The sequence below is a fragment of the Glycine soja genome, chromosome 18, assembly GCF_004193775.1.
Source record: "Glycine soja cultivar W05 chromosome 18, ASM419377v2, whole genome shotgun sequence".
NCBI classification, from domain to species: Eukaryota; Viridiplantae; Streptophyta; class Magnoliopsida; order Fabales; family Fabaceae; genus Glycine; species Glycine soja.
Window position 1 is genome coordinate 51,966,296 of NC_041019.1, and position 23,118 is coordinate 51,989,413.

The following is a 23,118-nucleotide window of genomic DNA, read 5'->3' on the forward strand; positions in this document are numbered from 1 at the left end:
ATTATGTTTATTAAAAAGTTTTTTTAATAAATTTAAAAGCCGATTATGTTTAAATACAAAGAAAATATATACTTCATTTCAAAACTTTGGATGTTTTAACTTTTTATTTTTGTTTCAAAACATTGATTGTTTAGAATTTCAATTTATAAGGAGACCAAAAGTACAATCAAGCTAAACAGAAAATAACAATGTATAAAGAAATGCGTCTTGCTAACTAGTAACCTAAAAACATTGATTAAAGAATCAAAATATGAAAGTTTTTAATGTGAAAATCATAGGGTTCACCCAACAAAAAATCTAGGAGAGCACAATTTTACGAGTCCCAATAAACAACTTTCTATTCTTAGTTCCTTAATTAGTGTAATACGGACACTAGTTAGCATTTGCTAAAGAAATAGCATGCACAACAGGAACAAACAAGTCTATGACATGCTCCATTAAGGGAGAAAAAACAAGTGCATAAATTTCACTTTGAATGTTAGGCTGATCAACAGCATATAACTAATATATACAGATGGATCTGTTTATGCTTTTATAAAAAACACATGTTACAAAATGTGAATTAAAAGTTAAAAGAATAATGAAATTCTCAGACATGCACAAGCCTCCCCTGTAGAAACTTCTAACCTCTATCTACATTTACTATTCTGGATTCATTGGATTAGCACCACAAAATGTTACCAAGATCATGGTAAACCAGCAAATGAACATAGTATTCTGGTTCCCACAATCAAATACGTTTATTCTGGTCCCCGCAATCAAATCCAATGGAAAGGATGCATAGTCCTTGCGTGTGACATGATCGATGAGACTGATATGTGGGCAAGGCGAAAACCACCCAATCAGATTTCTTCATCAGGAAACAAATGTGTACCACAGTCCAGATGTGAAATCTATATTCACTTTCATTTTCCTTCTACATTTGCAACTGATGAAAGTCTCTCTTCCAGGTCTTCCAGCAAATCTTGATATTCTGTAAATGCTGGGTGTGACTGTTGTTCATAGAAAACAGACAGGAACATCATATTTTGTTCATTCAAGTATACAATGACGCCAAGACAATATAACCTACATCAGGAAAACAAAAATAGATATACCTCCAGGGTGGTGCTGTATGCTTTCCACAGCCGAACATCATGATGGAATAAGTCAAAAAGAACCTGAAAAATCTCAAGAAAACACTGGTCAACAAAGTGAACCCTTTCTAAAATGGCAAATGGCCCATGAGCGACAAAACTGCATACAACTATCTTCCTTAAACACATTTGGTTTACCCATTAACTTCCAAAGCATGTCATAATGAGCTTCCCACACTACAATTATGTCTAAAGAAAGAAATGAGAAAGGAAACGAGCCATACTAAGTTGGAGAACGACAGAGAAAAAGAGAGATGTAAACCATAGGGTTCAAGCAGAATAGATGAAATGGAGGAGTGTTTTAGGGGCTGTGACTAAAACATAACACTCAAGCTCAAAGCAAATTTTTTCCACACAACTATAAGACCTACATATGGACTAATTGTTGATCTGTAAAATGTCAACAAGAGAATAAACTCAATGTAAAATAGATGATAATGTTGCACTGAATGAGTGAACATTCTAGATAAGATAGGATTAGGAATGTATGCATTAGAAAAAAAAAAGGTTGGGGTAGTATCTATGATGAAAAGATGGAAAAAAAACTCATCTTAGCTGATTAAAACATGCTTGAAGATGCATTATAAAGGCCACACCCAATAAAGGAAGTAGATTTAAGGTCCTGTTTGTTTTACTTTCAGAAACAATTCCTCCCACCATACACACGTTCCAATGTAAAATTTGTGGTTGATATTAATTTAGGTACACATCCCAGATTCCAAATTATGTTCAACGGTTCAGAAGCAATTCTATTAAATTTAGTTCTACTTCAAAAACAACAAGCCTTAAATGGAGGATAATCCATTCATCAAAGGAAAAGAGAAGCCAAACATCTCTCTCTCTTTTCCATTTTTCCCTATAATTTCAACATAGTTTTGATGAAATCATGTCAGCATAATCTCAGATCTCTGTCATGTACACAGAAGCCAAACATACCTCAGAACGTCTTAAGAGAGTAGCCAGGACAACTATCCATTCCTTAAACTTGACAGAGCACATATGAGATAGGAGAAAGTCAGCATCCAAACGGCTCTGTAATGTTCCCATTTGAAGCTGATAACAAAAAATAGTGTTCAATAAAGGAGCAAAAAGAAAATATCAGCACAAATGTAGACAAGCTCCTGCCAAATGATTTAAGACTTTACATTATAGCAGCATTCTAAATTGGTGGATTCAGCAGTGAAACATCAGAGTTACCCCTTCTAAGATCTTAATCATGATTTATGGTTATTTTGACATCATAACTTTTTCCATAGAAAAAGAAATTTTACCAAAGAGAAAAGAAGGAAAGTAAAATGACAGGAGGATAAAGAATCCTGCAATATCATGAGATCTTTTAGAGCATAATTGATCAATTTTATCAAGTTATAGCAAAAAACCTACCTAATAAACCCATATCTAAACAACAAAATGGGTGCCAAAATACTAGGACACAGAAAAAGTTTGTAGTATCACCAGAGTTTACAACTAAGGCTTGAGTAAATAAAACAAGATGGAAAGCTATAGTACAGTATTAAAGATTTTATGCATCATCTAACAACTGTAGAAAGAGAGGTTGAAAAAAGAGCCAATATTAGGCCACTCAAATGTAAAAATCAAGGAAATGAAAATGTTAAAATCTTAAACCTTTTGGCTTATTAGTTCAAGCCCAGAAGCAAAATTCTCCAACCGAGCACTTCCATATCTTTCACGTTGTAGATACTCCTACAATTGGTGTCATCGAACAATTTAAACACTGAAAACTAAAAATAAAATTATCTTACAGCGATTAGAATAAGTCAATCAGCAAGATCTTACCACTAAATCAAACTGAGTTCCTTTTACAAATGCAACAAGCTTGGAGAGCTCTTTCCCAGACATCAGGTAACTAGCATGGTTTTCTAAAATATTCTTAACAGAGGTAACATGAGCACTTTGTTCTTTGAATGAGGTGCTGCTCCAAAGATAATTACTAGTTAGTATGGTTGGCAACTTTGATGCTAGAGCAACCAAAAAGAAATACAATTTACTAAAGTTCAGATGAACCTTTTATCCAATGATTGCTTCTGCTCACTAGAACGAAAAAGAAAATAGCCTAAAAATCTTGGAGACAGTTTATCTGAATCGTTTGATGCTTGGTCATATTCCCTACCAGATCTTAGCAAGAACCGCACCTGAGGACCCAAAACAAAATAGATAACAGAAAGGAAAATGCCATGATCTCTTGTACGAGATATATTGCTTGACCAGCTAAATGGATAAATCTGATAGGGTTTCAAAACATTACCAGCTCCCCAGCAAGCTCGTACAATGATTCATCAAGTGTTGCCTGTGTAAGTTTGATAACCACATCATTGAAGTTGGTGTAACTAGAGTTAAATAAATCAAATGGAAAAAAAGGACTGAAGCAATCAAGCCCAAACCTGTAATAATCGTAAAGCACAGTACTGACTGACAGCAGGACCTTCAAGTTTGGCAATCACCTGTTATATTTCAGGTGAAATTGATTAAATTTTGTTAATCAAGCCTAAAACCCTAAAGCCCTAAAGCATATATAATACAACAATCACACCAGAAAAAATGATCTATTCTCTTTTTTAGGGGTAACAGAGTGCAACATGTGTGGGTTAAACACAACAAATTGTCTAACCAGGGAGAAAATTTAGAACCAAGTAAATGTTAGAATTGTCACCTTGTCAACTATAATTATGCAACACAACAATCAAATAGCAAACCAAATCTATAAGAAAGAAGAAACCTTGGCATAAATATAAAACCTACTAATTATGATTTAAATGGGGAAAATGTATTTTTGGTCTCTCAAAATATTTTGAAAAGTTGGTTTTAATCTCTATAAAAATTATATACATTTAGCTCCCCTACATTTTAATAGAAACACATGTATTTAGTCTCTGATGAGAGACTAAAACCACATTCTTAGAATTTGAGTGTGGACCTAACCCAACCCCTAAAGTTAGTTCATAGGAAGAGGGTTGTTCCTACTTATATGCACTATTTTGTTCATACCACTAATCAATATGTGATCTCCAACATACGCCTCATGCCAAGGCCTGAACATTTGCATGTGGCTTGATGGGCCCAATAACAACCACTAGGATAGGTTTTGATACTATCTCAAAATTTGGGATTGGGCCTAATTCAACCTCAAAAACTTGTTCATATGGTGAAAGTTGTCTCCCGCTTATATACATTTTGGTCACATCATTAGTCAATATGAGATCTCCAACTCACATCACTTTTAGTAAATGTACGGACTAAAAAAAAGAAAAAAACTAGTGCATACCTCAGTGCAAGAGATTCTTCGCTTCACAAAGGTATGGGAGAGCGTAATTGTAATTATTGTATGCAACCTTCCCCTTGCATATGCAAAGAGGTTGTTTTTGGATTCAAGACCATGGCCACCAAGGCACAACTTTACCATTGCGCCAGGTAAAAATGTAAAAATGCACTACCTCTGTTCCTTTTTATAAGAAACAAGTTAATAACTTGTTTCTTATAAAAAGGAACAGAGGTAGTATTAAATTTTTATAGGCACTAAAACCAAATTTCAAAATATTTTGAGGGAAGTTATAAAAAAAAAAAGAAATATTTTGGGGGACCTAAAATAAATTTTACCCAAAAAAGGTATAAGAAAGCAAGAAATATCAGAATGCAAGAAATATCAGAATGTAACATATTAACATTCTTACAAATAAAGGACCTGTTAAGAAAGGAAAGTGAGTCTTACAAGTATATAACAAGCTGCAGTGCGATACCATCTACGTTGAAAGCATTCCTCAAACAATCTATATAGAAACCCCCCAAAAAAAATTACACATCTAAAATATGCAGTAAAAAAAGCATTATAACTTGCACTAACTAGCCAAAAGGGAACAAAATTCAAATGACATTGTAGAGCAGAAACAGTAAAAGGTAAAACTGTTTATTATATAATAGACTGATACATGAAACAAAAATATAGAATAGAGCATTTCACATAGTAATCAAAATTGAAATTAAAATTCAAAGCATAGATGCTTGAAGGACATACTCTGTTGATCTTCCAGCAGCAGTGAACAAATCTGCCCAATGACGACCATCAGTTTTTCTTGCAACACTTACAACAACATCAAGGTACTCCGGAAAATTCCTGATCAGGTCACAGGTCTTCTCTAAAAGAGACCTTTTAGCATGTTTAACAACTGAGATCTGGTTCTTGTTCACATTTGGCCTGGAATAATTGACATGAAAGTTAAACAGCCAACACAAACATCAATTGGCAACTAAGTTTTGCTCCAATACATCACTGCATCCATGCTCAAGCAAAGGAAAATGCCAAGAAAATACAGCCAAGTACCAAGTTGCCTCAGCATAAAAGTAATATCATGTTTCATATTGCAGGAATGACGGGATCACGAGATTAGGTCCTGCTGATCTAATAAATGTGGACTTCAGCGGCTAATTGGATTTACACAAACATGCGGATAATAACCCATGATTCAACAATTGCATTGATGAAATTTACTTTTTGTGAAATGTTATTAAAAGTTTAATTATACACAGTATGACACTTTGTGTCAATTGGTCCTATCCCATTTTTCAAGTACTAACATTTCCAAAATTGAAGTACCTGGATATATCTGCTTCAAATACTGTAAAAAGAAGCCACTCTAGACAATGTGAAAAATGAGGCTTCTCAGCTGATAGCTCTGCCAGCCTTAAAGCTTCCTCAATTTTGTCCCTCTAGCAGACACATAAATAAATGGGAAAGAATCAGACAGATATCCTTTTTCTCTATACAACAAGAGTTCATTAGAGAGAAATGATAAGTTAAAAGAACAAGGTTGAACATCCCTCTAAAATAAAAGCATAAAAAGAAACACAACAAATCCAACCCCCAACTTTAACCAGATAATAGCAGGCTCCCAGAACTCTTTGAATATATGACAATTCTTCTATCTAGTTAAATCAATTCTTTCTTATACAAAAGAAGTGAGAAATAAGAAGAGAAGAGCATCATTTAGAGAATATGCAATCCTTATCAGAAACATAAAAGACATGCAAATGCTCCATGCCTCCATCTTGCATGAAAACTGGGACAAAAAATACTTCACAATTCACACATCCTTTATGATAGTTTAGAATTATTTTCTTATCAAAATCTTGACATGTTTTGAAGCAATGGAATACTAACTATGGCAAATAAAAATGAAGACTTTAACAAATTCAATAAAGTTAAAGACCAATTCCTATTTCATATATTGTGCCTGAAAGTAAAATATTACTACACTTATCAATTTCCTAGACGATCAACATCAATAATGAAATCCTGCAATTTTCTTTTTCTTTTTTTTCCTTAGATACTTGTTATGTCAATGCACATGAATTTTCTATGCCCATTTATTACACTGAAGTTCATAAGATACCTACTAAAAGTACACCGGTGACTCCACCTCTTTAATATAATACATTTGTAGCTCCAAGGTGGGGCATATACATGGTAGTCTAAATCAGAATTCAAATCATAAAATCACACGATTTTATGATTTTAATTCCTCCGAAAGATTCAAATCACTAATGAAATGGAAGGCAATATGAAATCAGAATGCAATTGGGATTCTAATCGTAACTCGTAAAATTGTGAAAATCGTGCCACTTTCCAATTTCATGATCTGTTTGAAAGGTTTTTGACCCAGTTATAAAGTTAGAGACCCCTGATTCGGTTCAACGCTGCTTGAAGCTTCTTTTTTGTCTTGTGTGACTGTGAACTCTAACATCAAAGCTGCTGCTGCTTCTTCACAAAGCATCTGCGAAATTGAAACCTGACCCCTAACTGCCATTCTTCTTGCTCCATCTGAGCCAGCTGCCACCCACCATTGCTGTTTGAAGTTATATTCTCTGCACCAGCCACTATTTCTTCTCGGTTTTCTGGTCTGTTCCTTTGGTGTTTAAGTTTCATTCCTTGTAAGTTGTAACTTGTCAAAAAAAAACTTGATATGTTGTTTACTTTTGTTTGAGTTAACATTTTTACTACCTTACGGGTTATGACTTGTGAATATGATGCTTGACATTTATGGAATATAGATTATATGTACTAACATAGTAACATGCATATATATTATGCATATTATCATACGTATATGAATTTTGTAGAATCTTACAATTCAATTTAAGATCTATTAATTTTACCCCCTTCCTGATTTAAGGTAAAATCCTGATTTTGACTACCTTGGGCATATATAATATCTATTGGACCATATAGAGCATGCATGCCATGCTCTAAGATCTCCTTTTAAGAATTGAATGACAAAGGAAACCAAGAGAAAAATCCCAAAGATAAAATATGAATCAAGAGCTCAAGCAATTCTAACAATCTTCAATTTAACTCAATGTAACACCTGAAGAAGATGGCGGAGTAGGCAGTGCAGTATTGTTTGTGCTTGAGGAGATGGTTCAAAACATGGAAATTCAGCACTTGCTGGAAATGACATTCTCTGGGAAACACCAACAACTACACCAGCATTTGGAAGAAGTCCCAAAGGGTATACTTCACGATCAAACTCCAGCTCCGGATCCAACTAAAAAATGAGGCCAATTTCAATAAATTAATCGATTCCAGAATGAAGGAAAGACTGAATTTATTTGCTTCAAATAGCCTATCCACCAGATGAATTGTAAGATGATGCAGGAATTGCTCAATAAAGGAAACAGAGAAAAGAAGATAGCAAGTCAAATGCCTTGGCTAGTGCTTCATTTAGGGAGAAACCATAATATCATGTAGAATATGGAGCCAATCAACAGCACACACATACACAAACTAAATGGATCTACAGTTGCATGTGATTCTTTATAATTATAACATCAACAAAATATGTCTGAAGGAATGAATTGCAATATCAAATGTAAAGCAAAGAAAACTTTGAATAAATGAACTATGAAGTCATGCATTATGTTCAATGCAGCCTACTAGGTTATAAACATGCTTTCCGGCTAATTTATATCCAGACCTGTAAGAAATCTTCCTGCTTAAAAGAATTAGCACCTGGAGATGGATACCAAACCTGCAATAATGAACATCCTTGTAAAAAAAAAAAATACCAGACAAGTAAAAAGCAAATACACTTGAGGGTGAATCAAGAGTCATAAACCTAGTAAAGTTCAGGGATGTACATACAGTGAATAAGAAAGACCTTAACAGTTTACCTGCATGCCTCGATGACCATAATCTAACCATGAAACTTCCTCAATCAAATTTGTTTTATCCTCAGACTGACCACAGGTGACCCAAAATAGTTCAACTGAATCAGTGAGATTTCTCTCCCGTCCATCATCCAAGTCAAGAAGTGAAAGCTCCCCATTTGCTCTCAATATCAAACATCTACAACAAATCACTTTCATGAGGAAAGTCATATGAAAGTATAACCCCCCCCCCCCCCCTCACCACGCATGAATGCTTCCATCCTCATATTCTAGTTACACTTGGCTTGGCATAAACACCGAAAAAAACAAATTTGTTCAAGATGAATTATTAACAGCGAAAAAAACACTATTGGCTCTAGAACAGCAACAAAAAAAAAACCGAGTTTAAGAGGGCATACTAATCCTAATTGCCACTCAACAAGCTAGGAACTCAGATGCAATTTAGACAGCCATATATATTTAAATTGTTATTATGGCAATAATTGCATGGGATACTCAGTTGTAATGCATTCTGATTCACTGATAGTTGTATTTTGAAACATTTCAATTAGAGAAATGGCAAAACAAATTGGAGCAAGTGAAGCTGTTCACAAGGAGAATACCTTGCTGGCTCTCTTGTTAATGAATCTGACAAAACCAAATTGTTTGAAATAGATTCTCTTGGAAGTTGATCAGGAATGAATCGCATTGCTGCAGGATGGCTCTTGGCAGTCATAATTGAAAGTTCTCGTACTGCAGAAAGCTGTTTGTCATGTTATCACTTAAAAAATGTATAACAATGCAGGCTTTATCGAAGAAATTTCAAATAAAAAATGGAGCATAACATTTGAGACAAAAAAAAGTAGAAAAACTATGTGCAAGTATGCATTTACCTGTAAATCTGGATTTCCTGAAGGAGTTAATTCACCAAATAACTTCACATGGAATATGTGGACAACAAATGGTCTATATGTAAGCAGCATATAATCTTGGTACACATCCATCACCATTGGTTTAGCAAGCAATGGTTTTCGACAGAGTAATGAGCTTTGATCAAGGTGATATCTTGGGTAAAAGAGCAATTCATACCTGAGATAAAACAAGGAGACCTAAGAGACCATGGATGTAGAACGAAATGGCAGTGCAGAATGCTACAGAAAGTCAGAAACTATAATTTTAATAAGACCTATTTTCCTTCTTGTGTGTGGGCATCTATTAGAGTTAGGTTTTTCCATGCATGTACATTGTTAAAACCACTTGGTTATGAAAGAATTTTGACAAAACTAAAATTTGTAAGTATCAACAGCATGTAAAATGTAAGTAAATAAAAGTATCTCACGTATTTGATGAATCAACATAGTTGCAGACAACGACAATCTTCCCCAGCCATAACAAACCTTTACACTGAATCTTTTGCTCCTGAGTAACATCTCCAAATACTCTCCATCTTTTCAATCGTATATCATACAATATCAAACCATGAAGACCAGCAACAGCTAAGTACATGCCATCCTGGCTAGCTGCCACATGTTGAACAGGCCAGTTTTGGGAAATATAAGAAACCTGCACAAACTTTTAAACTTTAGAAGGGATATCCATTCAGTGGGAATTGCTGTGTTCACAATTTGGCAATCAAACACATAACTGGAAGCTTAAGATGTAGCATTTTGAGTTCATCAGTCTCTTCTGACTGCACAATGAGTAAACGGTCTTCCCCATAAATCACTTGCCGGATGTATGTAGTGCCTGAAACACCTCTGCTAAGACAGCATTTCCCAAATGAGAACGATAGAATTCTCTCTGAAGACCCCACCTCAATAGCATAAAGTCTATATCCATATTCATCCCACTGCATCAGTGAGGTACCACCCATCAATGGTTCATACTTACAATCATGGTTTGGCTTAGATATTGGAGAAGACACAGAACTTAAACCTATTTGTCGGATTGTTGACATCAAGCGACACCCAGAAACAGACCAAACTGTAAGCCCCCTTAACTTCCACCCAACTGCAAAAGCGGAATTATCAGGTGTCCAAGCAATGAAACTAACAGGGCCAGTGTCATCCATTGAATATCTGCAAAATAATCCCAATATATTTCAAGACATCAAACCACCCTTGATTTTATTATTTATTAAAGTACATAATGATTTAAACACATTTAAATTCAATAGTGGATGCATCCTTATTTGTGTGATTTATAGATAAGCTCGTGTTAGAAGAGCCTTATCTGTAAATGACATTCGACACAAGTCCCAATATACTGATAAGATAGAGAAAATTATCACTATAGTCACATTTCTTCTGACACTCTGAAATTGCACGCATTCACTAGACAGCAGAGAAATGTAATTTAATTAGGATGACTGGTTCTGGAATAACTTAGAATGTGTCGATCTTCCCAATTAAGTTAACAGTGATGATATCATGATACACTTTCAAAACATAAATAAATAAGCAAAATAAATAAATAAATAAGATAGCATTAGCATCAAGTAGCACGTGACACAAAACATTAACCCAAGTAGTTATACACAATCTTTGGGAGAACTTGCGTGTCAAGGTTGGAGAAGTAAATCATGAAGGTTTTCAATTTAACACCGATTCCTTACATGCATAATAAATAAAACTTACCCCCAGTCATACAAAGAGACTGCACGTATAAGTGATACTGATTCAGCCAAATCATACAACTCCACTATTCCTCTTTTGGTACCAACAGCAAGAATTTGCTGCTCTAGAGCTACTGAAGCACAGACAGCATCACCACAAGCCAATCTCTTTTCTGCTTTGATACAGTCAACTTGCTTTAGGCCTTTTTTACTCACAGAACATGAGACAAGTTCCCCGTCAGAATACAAGACAAATAGGAACCTCAATGGAAGGCAAAGCTCCAGTTGGTTGATTTCAGACGTTCTAGGAATAATGTGATTGGACATAAGAACCTTTGGGTGACTTTTAGGAGAAAGACCATTCTCTAGAGTAAGTGGCATTTGAGAATTGTCAAAGCTAGCAGTAGGTTGTGGATAAAATTGAAAAGCTCCATAGAACTGTTCAGGAGATCATAAAATGATAGTAATATTGTTAAACATCAAAACAAAAAAGATTTCGGTATACATGGCTGAATATTGCCAGTATACCAATGACCATAAGTTAGATTAGGATAAAATGTCCAAAATTGTTTAGTCCAGTATGTTTAATTTACCTCCCCTTTCCAAGACATACTGTATAAAGTTCCATCAGAAAGTCCAAGTAGCATATGTTTGTTATCACTAACAATATTGCTCCTGGCAAAATAGATGTATAAAGAGATGTATCAAGATCACACTGCAAAATGGCTTCAAATTATACAATGATATACACAGAGTGAAGTGCAAAAATTTGACACTTCCAAGGAAGCATTGAGGAATTACAGAGTGATGTATTCAACAATATACAATTATTACAATATGGCTTTAGAATTTAGATAAGGCAAGTAGGGTAAAAAGAAACCATGTAGACACTCAATTGCCATACTAATTAATAACCCATGATATGACAGATGCCAATAGTTACTTTGTAAAGCATTGGCATTTACATAATCAAATCGATACAGAATTTTCCAAAAAGCATATTCTTCAGACCTAATATAATACTTCTACTTTTGCTTTTCAAATACCTAAAATCTTTACTTCTCTCTGCATTTCCTATTTATCAGTAAGACAGTACAATCAATTTCAATGATAAAAAAGAAACAAACATATCTTTTGCTGGTTTCATAAAATGTAAAAAAAAATATAAATATATATATATATATACAAACATACATACATACATACATATATATATATATTTATATTTAAGCAACAATTTCTAATACAAAATTATATTCTACTATAAGGATTCCAACTCATATTCTATAATCCATTCCAGTAGTATTTTTGTTCAATTTTCAATCATATTAACTCACATAGATAAGGAAAGTTATAAATTAAAAAAACAAGCAGGAAACCTACACTGACAAATCCTTTGCTGTAAAAGGAACTTGCTCTGTAAGCAGAAGAGAAATAGTAGCTAGGCACAAAGCAGAGGGTTGTTTCCCACCAGTGTGTATTCTTTTATCTGATAGCTGGACCTTGAAAATGTGAAGAAAGAACGCAGATGTCTGCAAATGGAAAATATAGATGTATAAGGAACATAAATATGAATCCAAGAGCAGATTTATAATTAGAAGTATAACATAATGTAAAGTTGATCATTCATTGCATCAATCTAATCATATATCAACACACTAGCATACTTACAAGAATAGCGATTAATTTGGCATCAGGGCTCCACACGGCCTGCAAGTTTTCTCCTTCCCTCTGCAATGAATCTGAATCTCTCTTGTACTTCCCCAATCTCACTCTATGCTGAACCAACAAAAAATCAAAAACACTGTTAAGCCCAAGCTTTCACCCCACCAAAACTCCCTATACCCACATTACATCAAATCATCCCATAGCCCCATGAAACCACTTCAGCTTTTCCCCTAAAATTTTAAAAACAAATAAATAAATCCATCATACTCAACTTCAAATACAAACTCCAAATATCAACATTTCAGAAACCCAGTTCACATTTTTTTCCAAAAAAGCAAACATTACACACAATTTAATACAGTCACAAATTCCCAACAAGCATACCTCAATGAAAACCCAGTTCATGCCCAAAAACAACACACACACGTACACACATTAATTCAAGCACCCACATTGCAAAATCTCACCTCCACAAAATCCCATGTCAATTCTCTCCCAAAGACAAAAAATTTACACAGAACTCAATCACACAACGGGTAACATCAACATCTTGCACGGATCCATGTACCTGGGAAGTGCTCCAGAGTTCAAAGTGAGTGGGGGAGACAACGAGCAACGTGCGATTGATGACTTTGAGGTACACAATCTTCTGTGCAGAGGGACACAGTCCTTGCTCCAGAGGGATGACCTGAGGCCACCCATATGCCATATACATCTTCTTCTTCTTCTTATCAGATTTGCTTTCTGCTTGGTGCAATCTGTGACGGATCTAGAATCTGCAGAGCGATGTGAGGGACTGCAAAACCGAGATCACGAGCATTTCCTGAGGACGCTAAATGTTTCAGCTTTGATCCAGGATTTGGATTTGGATTTGGGAACAACAACCAAATTCAACTACAGGGCCACCCCCAGCTACACACAATGAAAAATAAAATCAAAATATCGTTTGCATCACAAAATAATAATAAATAATAGTGAATAAATAAATACTAGTAAACAATAAATTTACATACAAAGTAAAAAATTAGAGTAAATACTTGTTTATATAATTTTTAAAGTGATTATTACAAAAATTAATGATTTTATTATATATGTTCATTTATGATTGAATACTTTACACTTCTAATACATTGTAATTAAATTATAAGTATATATGTACCTGTGTAGATTCTTGTCATCTCCACCTGTATTTTAAAAAAAAAATTCTCTTACAATTTGTAGATTTGTTTATAATTAGTGAAATTGGCGTATTTTTTCTTTTTGAGTAAACATTATAATCAAGTCATGAGTTTAAACAAAATTAAGGAGAAAATTGGATGGACGTATTTTTTTACTACATGAACGTATTTAATATAAAAGAAATGTTAATGATATTTTTTTCTCATATTCTATTTTAATACTCTTAAAATTTATTAAAAATCATCAATTTTAATAAATTTTACTAAAAAATCATAAGAGAAATATTAAATAAAAATTTGTATCCACTAAAATTTATAATTTTTAATCAATTTTAGTTAATCATAACGAGTGTTTAAAAGAGAATATTAATAGCATTTGCTTTTAACATAGTTGTGTATGTATGATGATATCAAAATTCGCACTTAGGGCAAAAGGGTTTGCGGTGTAATTGTTTCAGCACTTGGAGTTTTGCTAACTATTTACACCTTCATTTTACTAAGTACCCCCTACCTACTTTTTATGTTCTAGTTCTAAAAAATAATTTCTGGAAAGTAATTTCCAAAACTGTAGTTTAATAAAATACAAACTACTTTCCAGAACAATATATATCAACTCTGGAAAATAATTTTGAAAATTATGTGTATTTTGTTTAAATGTAGTTGCAAAGGTTACTTTCCAAAAATTGATATATGTTGTTGAAAAATCAATTTTTAGAACTATGTATTAACAAATAAAAGGGTGTAATTAAGAATAAAAAAACATAAAGAATAGGAAAGGGGAGTACTTAGCAAACACGGGATGAAAATAGCAAGTGTTTTTTTAGTTTTTTTGAACTTATTTACTCATCAATGTTGTCTTATGCCCAGCTGTTGGACAGCAATATGCAAGTGGCATGTACTATTTACATCCCCAATTTTACTAAGTACACTCCCCATCCCCCCTTTTCAATCCTAATTATCTGTTATATTTTTTTATTAAATGACTACACCCTTGGGTATCCATTTTTCTTTGCAAAAATTTCTTTCCAGAATACCTTATATCTATCTTAGAAATATATTTCTAAAACTTTATAGCATAGTTTTAGAAAATACATTTCTGAAATAGGTATATGTTATTCTAGAAAAACATTTTTGATAGTAATAATCTTTAGATCGCTGATGTTGTAAACACTTATCTTACACCCTATGTTTGTTATTTTTATTTTCATTCTATTATTAGTATTCTTTAAATCATATTTAAAATCTTATTTTTGTTCTACCTTATATTGTTAATTAAACCCTAACTTTGAATCGCACCTTCATTATATAAATTTCAATTATCCTTTAGAAACTCTTATGTGAGTTGTGCATCACCTTTGGTGTAGTATTTGGCTTTGGACTTGATTATGCATCCTTCGTCATGCCTTGCCATCAATTTGTACTCTTTAGAAACTCTTATGTGAGTTGTGCATCACCTTTGGTATAGTATTTGGCTTTGGACTTGATTATGCATCCTTCGTCATGCCTTGCCACCAATTTGTACTCATAACACACATTTTCCAATGTGTCCAACAATGCATTGTCTTCATCTATTTTGTATTGGTACACATAGTTTTTTTTTTCACCACATCTACCTTTCGGTTGACCGTTCAAATATCCTATTCCAACTCAATGATTCATAAAAGGTAGATATATACAATGAATTATAAAAAAGATACCAAGAACAATTCATATTTAAAAAAAATAAAAGGCTTCACGTGTTATATAGTTGCTTCATAAAATTTAATTTTAATATACTAACTATTAGAAAAGAATTTACACTGTGAATATATATATATATATATATATATATATATATATATATATATATATATATTAGAAATCATTTAAATGTAAACTCTTAAAAAATAATTATTACAAAAGTTAATTACTCTCAATTATGTAACAATTTATTATTGGATTGTAGTATAATAAATATACATATTGTCAATATATATTTTAATTAAAATCTTATTTAATTTAAAAACATGATGACAAGAATATAAGGAGCATACTATAAATTAAATTTTAAAGTTAAACTTAATTTACCATCAACAAGAATGAGCTTGTTAATGGATCCCGACATTCCGTCTTTAAAGATTTCAGCACTCTAGACAAAGTTTGGTATAACTTTTGCCATAACATTGCCAAAATCATATTTTTTTATCTATATCATGAGGTGAAGATGAGGTTCATAATTAGGGTTTAAAGAACAATAAAGGTAGAATAAAAATAAGATTTTAGATATGATTTAAAAAATATTAATGATACAATGAAAATAAGACTAACAAACATCATGGGTAAGATAAGCATTTATAACTTCAATGATCTTAAGTTTATTACTACTGTAAATGTCTTTCCAAAATAACATTACCTATTACAAGAATGTATTTTTGGAACTATGATATATAGTTTCAAAAATATATTTCCATGATAGATATATGATATTCCAAGGAAAATGGTTTTCGAGGGATGTACTCCTTAAGTAAAAAGTGTATAATGGATAATTAAGATGTAAAAAGGGGGAGGGGTGTAAATAGAAAGTGTCTATGCAAGTTTGTGCTTCGACCGATCCAGCCTCTCCTAATCTTGTATTCTTGTTCCTTTGTTTTTTTTTTTGTTTTTCTTTTATTTAGGATATTGTATTTTCTCACAAGATATAACCCAAACGTAATTGTTTGCCAATTTAATTGAAACCATAATAGTGATAATAAACAAATGCCGAATAAAATCAACTCAAACTATTTGTGCGAAAATAAATTAATGTTTTCTTTTACTTTTTTTATTTTTCTTTTCCTATTTTCCTGTTGCCATGTAAGGTTAGTTCTAAGCTAAATTTCAAATTGTATAGGGTGTTTCTTGTCATAATTTAACCTTTGGTTCATTTTCAATTAATTGAAATGTGTATAAGGGTTGGAGTAACTTTAATACTAATTAATTTGATTTTCTTAAAAAAATTATTGTGTTGACAACCAAAATTAGAATTTTCAATTTAATGGATCAAAGGCTGAGTTTGTGGTTGAGGGCGAGTAAGTAGTCCTATAGTCGAGGAGGGAAACTACTATTCCCACTACCAGCAGTGTTATTGACACTATCAAATGGGGTGAAAATGTTTCTTTTGTTCACAAGTTCAAATCCCTAACCCCCTGACCCCTCCTTTTTCCTTATGACTTTCTAATCCCTTAAGCCCAAGTAACTTGGAAATCCAAAGAAGCAAATTTTGTTAGAATTTTCTAATATATTCTTGTGGGCTAAAATTAATTGTAATATCTTATTTTGCCAAAAACAAGTTAATATTATAATTGATTTGATGATACTTAAGCCCACTAAAATATGATTAATTGTTCACGGATTTTGGATACCTAATTCTGATTAATGTAGAAAAACAATGTGGGCTCAACCACTTGGCCCATAATAAGAGGTGCCTAGGGTTAATTTAGGTCTCCTTTGTTGTCACGTTATCAATTTCTCTATAGGGTTTACTCCATTAAAAACTTTAGTATAATGAGACAAAGAGAGACCTAATTTTTGGGTTCCTGCAGGTTATACTACACATATACCATTTTCATCTTTTTGATCATGTCTTTAACAAGTAAGTGTTTTGTCAGTGTTCTAAACTCATATAAATTCATTTTTGGTAGAAGTTTTGATCTTTTGAGGATCATTCATAAAGACATTAGTGGACCCTTAAATTCTTCAATTTGTGGTAATAAATTTTTTCATTTCATTATTCAATGATTTTGCTAATATGGTTATCTTTACTTGATTAAATAAAAATTTGAAGCACTTCAAAAGTTCAAATTTTAAGAACTGAATTTGAAAAGGAGTTGGAAAAAGTCATCAAGATTGTAAGGTCTAACTATGGTGGAAACTATTATGTTAAATATGGTGCCACGGGGCAACATATGGGGCCATTCACCTTGCATGATTATGGAATAGTTCCACAATACACCATGCCAAAGACTCCTGAACAAAATAGTTTAGCCGAAAGGTGTAACAAAACACTTAAAGATATGATGAGAAACATGATGAGTAGATGTAACTTGCCAAAATTTCATAATTTATGTGGGGAAAAGCCTTGAAAACAACTTTTTACATCTAGTTGAGACCATAGTTGCGACTAGAGATATAGTTGGGTCTTAGGCCAATGATATGCTTGATCCTCCTAGTGTGGATGAGAATGCACAAACCAGTTGAGTAGATTCCACAAGTTCCTTTAAAGGGGTCAACTAGAGAGAGGAAACTTGCTATTGGTGATGACTTTCACGCCTATCTTAGTGAGGATGCATATGACATTGGAGATATTGTTGATCCAAAGAACGATCAAGAAGTTGTTTCTTGCCCTCAATCAAAAATGTGGAAGCATGCAATGAATGAAAAGATGCAATCCATGTCAATTAATGGCATATGGGAGCTAGTTGAATTACATGAGAATTTCAAGGCAATCGGTTGTAAATGTGTCTTCAAGATAAAAGAGTTCTTAAATGGTAGCATTGAGAGATTTAAGCCTAGATTGGTGGCAAAAGATTTTATGCAGAAGAAGAGTGTTGACTTTAAAGAGACTCTTTCACTTATATCGACAAGTGATTCCTTTAGAATCATTATGGCCCTCATAGCTCATTTTGATTTGGAGTTTCACCAAATGGATGTGAAGACAACTTTTCTGAATGGTGATTTGAGTGAGACAGTATACATGCAACAACTTGAAGGTTTTTGTATTAGTAGTAGTGAGAACTTGGTATGTAAACTAAAGAGTTCGATTTATGGCTTGACTAGGATGCTACTTGGGTTGGATCTGCTTTCATGGAGGGAAGTTGGGTCCGTGGGTGGGTCCTGTCGGGCCTGTTCATTTTTGGGTTCAATTCCTTTAATTAATCGATTTTTGTTCTTTCATTCACAGAAGAACAGATTTGGCGTCGACAAAAACAAAGCTGAGCTGGAAGCTGTGAAACCCAAGTGGAATCCCAAAGGTGAGATTCTAGATTCGTTTGTTTTATTTTTTTTTATTTGCATAACTATTTATCTTCATATATTTTCCGTGTTTATGTAGATTTCTGCAAGGAGAAGGAGGGAAGCTGCTAAATTTGCTCAATTATAGAATGAAGTTATTTGCAGTTTTCGTGAGGAAGGTATCATAAGTGATAGGAAAGGCTTAAGAGCCAAACTCTTTAGTTGCTTTTTATCCTAAAACCTAGCTTCTATTATTTCTCCTTCATCTTTTGATTACTGAACTATGATTGCATTACTCCAATGAGATGGATCTTTTGATGGTTCCATACTCATCAGATCCTAGCTTGAAAATAATTCAATGGCCATTGTTTCTGCTTGCAAGCAAGGTTTGTGAGATTTATTTTTCCATATGCTTATGTTTGTTACCAGTTCATATAATTGACTTGTTGTCTACATTTGCAGATTCCCATAGCATTGGATATGGCAGCTCAATTTCGAGGAAAAGACTCTGATCTTTGGAGATGCATATGTGCAGATGAATATATGAAGTGTGTTGTGATTGAATGCTATGAATCTTTTAAAAATGTCATGAATGCTTTGGTAGTAGGAGAAGCTAAAAAAAGGTAGCTTTTAGTATCCTTTCCTGTTGATGTTTGTCCATTTCAGTTTATAGTTTATACTACAATCATTATAAATGTAAGAATATCAATAACCTTAGCCATGTTTCTTTTGGGTAGCAAAACTGTGATCCAATTTTATTAGCATTGTATCCAACTTTCTTTTCCCATGTGTTTTTTATTTATTTATTTTATATGCAGACTCCAAATTTGGCTCTTGTTGTTTCTATTTCATGAAAAACAATTAGCCTTGTTTGATGTGCTTATATTATTCATTTATTTTTATCTATTTATATTGTAAATGTCTGTTTGGACTTTGAATTACTTAACTCAAAATAAATAAAAAGAATATTTGGCTAACTTTAGTAACTCAAAATTGCATACTGCATTATATTGGTCACCCAAATTTTGTGTCATCTGCTTGTGTTGTTTTTCTTAATTAATGAATAAAATTCAAGTTATAGACGTTTCATTAAAATTATGTCATCAGTCATTATCATTAGTTTTAAATTCATTGTAATGGAACAAGACAATCTTTGTCATGATTATAGTATTCTTTTGTAGCTTGATCGGGTGCCAAGTTTATTCCAAAGGCCAAATCAAAACAGCTTTCTCCAAAAGGAAATACTAGTTGTTCACCTTGTTAATGCCATGCATTCAGAGGATGCAGTTCATAACTTATGCTTCTGGATCTTTTGCTCTTTTTTCTTGACTTAATATGTTACTTCTTCCATGTGCAATAAATGCAGCATGCAGTGCACTTGTGGATGCTAGAATTCCCTTAAAACATCTTGCTAGTAATCTAGATTTGTTGGATTTTGCAACACCTTGTTCTTTTGCAATGCAAACCCAACAGATCTTTATTCCCCGTGTTAAAATTATAGATGTCTTTATATTCATGGTTAGTGGAAATTTTATTATCCCAAAAGGTAGGCTACACCAAGAACTACTACATAAAATGCAGATATAATGGAGTTTTTTTTAATTAATGATTTGATTCTTACTCATATAGGTATGATTAAGCCATAGTGGATTTGGGGTAACTAGTTGTCACCTCTTACCTATGTACAAAGAGTAGTTTCATTCAATGAATTTACTGCCACAAGATGGATGCATGTATCTCATACATGCTAATTAAATTTATTCTTGCTTTTATATCCTTATTGCTAGTGGTTTATAGAAATTTATGTAAAAATAATTATGAAAACTATGTTTTAGCATTCGGCTTTCAAGAACGACACAATTGGCTACAATGTTCTCAATGGATTTGATATACCAGCTAATGATTACTGGTATTGGGTTGGTTATTACTCTAGTATGTATGGGTTGTTGTATAGATTACAATTATGGTTATTAGGCTATCTATATCTTAATTATAATGTCTTATAATGAATTAATTATGGTTTAATTTATAATATTAATAAATAAAGGAAACAAATTACTTTATAAAATAATTTATGAAGCAAAAGAAACAAATAGACAGAAAAGAATTGAATATGCTGACTGAGTTTTTAATTTTTTTTTAAAAAAAGATATTCTAAGATGATTCTCTTGAAACTGTCTTAGAATTTTTACATTTTAAGACGGCTTTTGAGAAAACTATCTTAGAATCATAAATATATTTTATTTTATTTAAAAAAAACATTCTAAGACTGTTTTTTAAAAAACTATCTTAGATTGTAGATATTCTAAGATGATTTTTGGGAAAATCTTATAGAATCCTAATATTATTTTATTTATTTTTTTAAAAAAAATTATATTCTAAGACGACTCTTTGGAAAATCGTCTTAAATTGTAAACATTCTAAGACAATTTTTGAGAAAATTGTCTTAGAATTCTCAATTTTTTTTTCAAAAAATATATTCTAAGATGATTATTTTCCAAAAAACCTTCTTAGAATAATAGTTTTTTAATATGATTTTTTAAGAACTGTTGTAGAAAGTTTTGACTTTCCAGATGTTGCTTACAAAGACGGTTTAAAACTATCTTTGAAAGTGTCGTAGAATCGATATATGAATGATAGACCTTTTGGGAGTACTCTAGGCAGTCTCATGTATGCTCAAGTATGCACTAGACTTGATATTGCTTTCATAGTTGTCGTTCTTGGTAGATACCAGTCAAACCCTGGGAGTGATCATTGGATAACTGCTAAGAAGGTGATGAGGTACTTGCAGAAGACTAAGAAGTATATGCTTATGTATAGTAGAGTTGACAACTTGGAGGTTGTAGGATACACAAATTTAGATCTTGGTGGGTGCCCTGATGATAAGATCGACTTCTAGATACATCTTTAGGATGACTGAGGTGCAATATCTTGGAAGAGTAAGAAACAAACTCTTGTTCACTCTTTTACTATGCAAGCAAAGTTCATTGCTTGTTTTGTTGATAGTACTCATGTTGTTTGGTTGAGGAATCTTGTGACAAGACTTCGCATTGTAGACTCTATTGCTAGGTCACTGAAGATTTTTGTGATAACAATGTTGTTGTGTTTTATACAAAGAATAATAAGTCTTCTTGAGGATCTAAGCACTTGGAGTTGAAGTACTTGACTGTTAGAAATCTTGTGAAAGACGATTCCATAGTGGCAGATCATGTGGACACATATTTCATGTTGGTTGATCCGTTGACCAAGGAACTTTGGCCTGTTGTTTTTAGACGATATGTTGAAAACATGAGCATTGTGAGTTCTTTTGATATTTTTGGTTAGTGGGAGCTTTAAATTCATGTTATTTCCTTTTTTCAAGTTATTGGGTCCTTATTTTGAATTTTAAAAAATGACGTGTTAATGACAATTTATATTTGCTTTGATGTATAAATGATGATATGAATTTTTATTATGATACCTTTTGTGTGTATATGAAATGTAAGATTATTAAAGTTTGGTGTCGTTAGGATCGGTGTGTTGGTGATCAACACCAAAATATTGAAACTAAAACATAATGATATTAAACCTCGATATAGATAGGATCACTTTGCCGATCTTCAACAAATAAGCATTATATATGTAAATATTCTAAATTCATATAAATTCATTTTTAATAGATTTATTTATCTTACATATTCCTCTTCCTACTACTAAATTGATTGATCTTATTTTAGAATCATATTGAAACACTTAATCTATTCATTCGGCTAATTGTCTCACGCAACGACACTGATAAATATTTATAATAATAAGATAAGATGAAAGGAAGTGAAATTGAAGCGTCCACATCATAAATCATACTGAAATCAGAAGGAATAAAATGATGGAGTTGCGACATAGACTAAGCAGATCATGAGGACCACCGAAAGACTTAACACTAAAAGATCCAAATCAAGAGTCAAAGAATTAGCAACTCAGTAATTGGAGGGATAAGGCAATACCTTAGGTGAGCACGTGGGTGTGCATGTTTGATGTGAAGTGCGAATGGGAGACACAGATTGAACATATTGGTTTTATGTATTGGGATAATACTTAGTACTATTGTAGCATATCATTTTTTTCAAATGACCTTTACTTGAACAATTGTTCTTCTGTCCCCTACTCTATGTTTTTGGCACATGTATAGCTGTTGGCAACACTGTTCTAAAAATTTAGACAAAAATTGTAGCCTAGCAGGAAAGCTCATTTCTTATGATATCATAACAAATGGAGTTGTGGTAGTGAAATCTTCCACGTTAATTCATTTTGTGCATATTTGATTGAATCATTTATGGGTTCGAATGTGATATCAAATAAATAAATAAAAAATACTGCAGGTTTGATCGGTTAAGATAACATGTGCAATATTCTTATA

At 32.7% G+C, this 23,118-nt stretch overlaps 2 protein-coding genes across 3 annotated transcripts; one reads left to right on the forward strand and one right to left on the reverse strand.

Annotated features, from left to right (window-relative positions):
- Positions 1-425: 425 nt before the first annotated feature.
- LOC114396132 (RAB6A-GEF complex partner protein 1-like) lies at positions 426-13,513 on the reverse strand. Its single transcript, XM_028358027.1, has 23 exons — positions 13,145-13,513; positions 12,580-12,687; positions 12,292-12,440; positions 11,502-11,583; positions 10,931-11,346; positions 9,940-10,372; positions 9,634-9,857; positions 9,188-9,383; positions 8,918-9,057; positions 8,319-8,493; positions 8,123-8,176; positions 7,514-7,693; positions 5,746-5,858; positions 5,167-5,346; positions 4,864-4,921; positions 3,539-3,598; positions 3,403-3,444; positions 3,162-3,289; positions 2,934-3,069; positions 2,763-2,840; positions 2,073-2,189; positions 1,098-1,160; positions 426-992 (listed from the first exon to the last, which is right to left on the reverse strand). Exons 1-23 carry the CDS (start codon positions 13,289-13,291, stop codon positions 906-908), a joined length of 3,366 nt encoding a protein of 1,121 aa, XP_028213828.1. The 5' UTR covers positions 13,292-13,513; the 3' UTR covers positions 426-905.
- Positions 13,514-18,543: 5,030 nt separating this feature from the next.
- Positions 18,544-20,344, forward strand: LOC114395896 (callose synthase 5-like). Of its 2 annotated transcripts, XM_028357765.1 has the most exons (5): positions 18,544-18,742; positions 18,823-18,901; positions 19,028-19,108; positions 19,185-19,345; positions 19,904-20,344. In XM_028357765.1, the coding sequence occupies exons 2-5, from the start codon at positions 18,872-18,874 to the stop codon at positions 19,968-19,970; spliced, it is 339 nt and encodes a 112-aa protein (XP_028213566.1). In that variant the 5' UTR covers positions 18,544-18,742; positions 18,823-18,871; the 3' UTR covers positions 19,971-20,344. The 2 variants fall into 2 exon arrangements, 1 of the variants encoding a protein (XP_028213566.1); XR_003663142.1 differs by lacking the exon at positions 19,028-19,108.
- Positions 20,345-23,118: the final 2,774 nt, after the last annotated feature.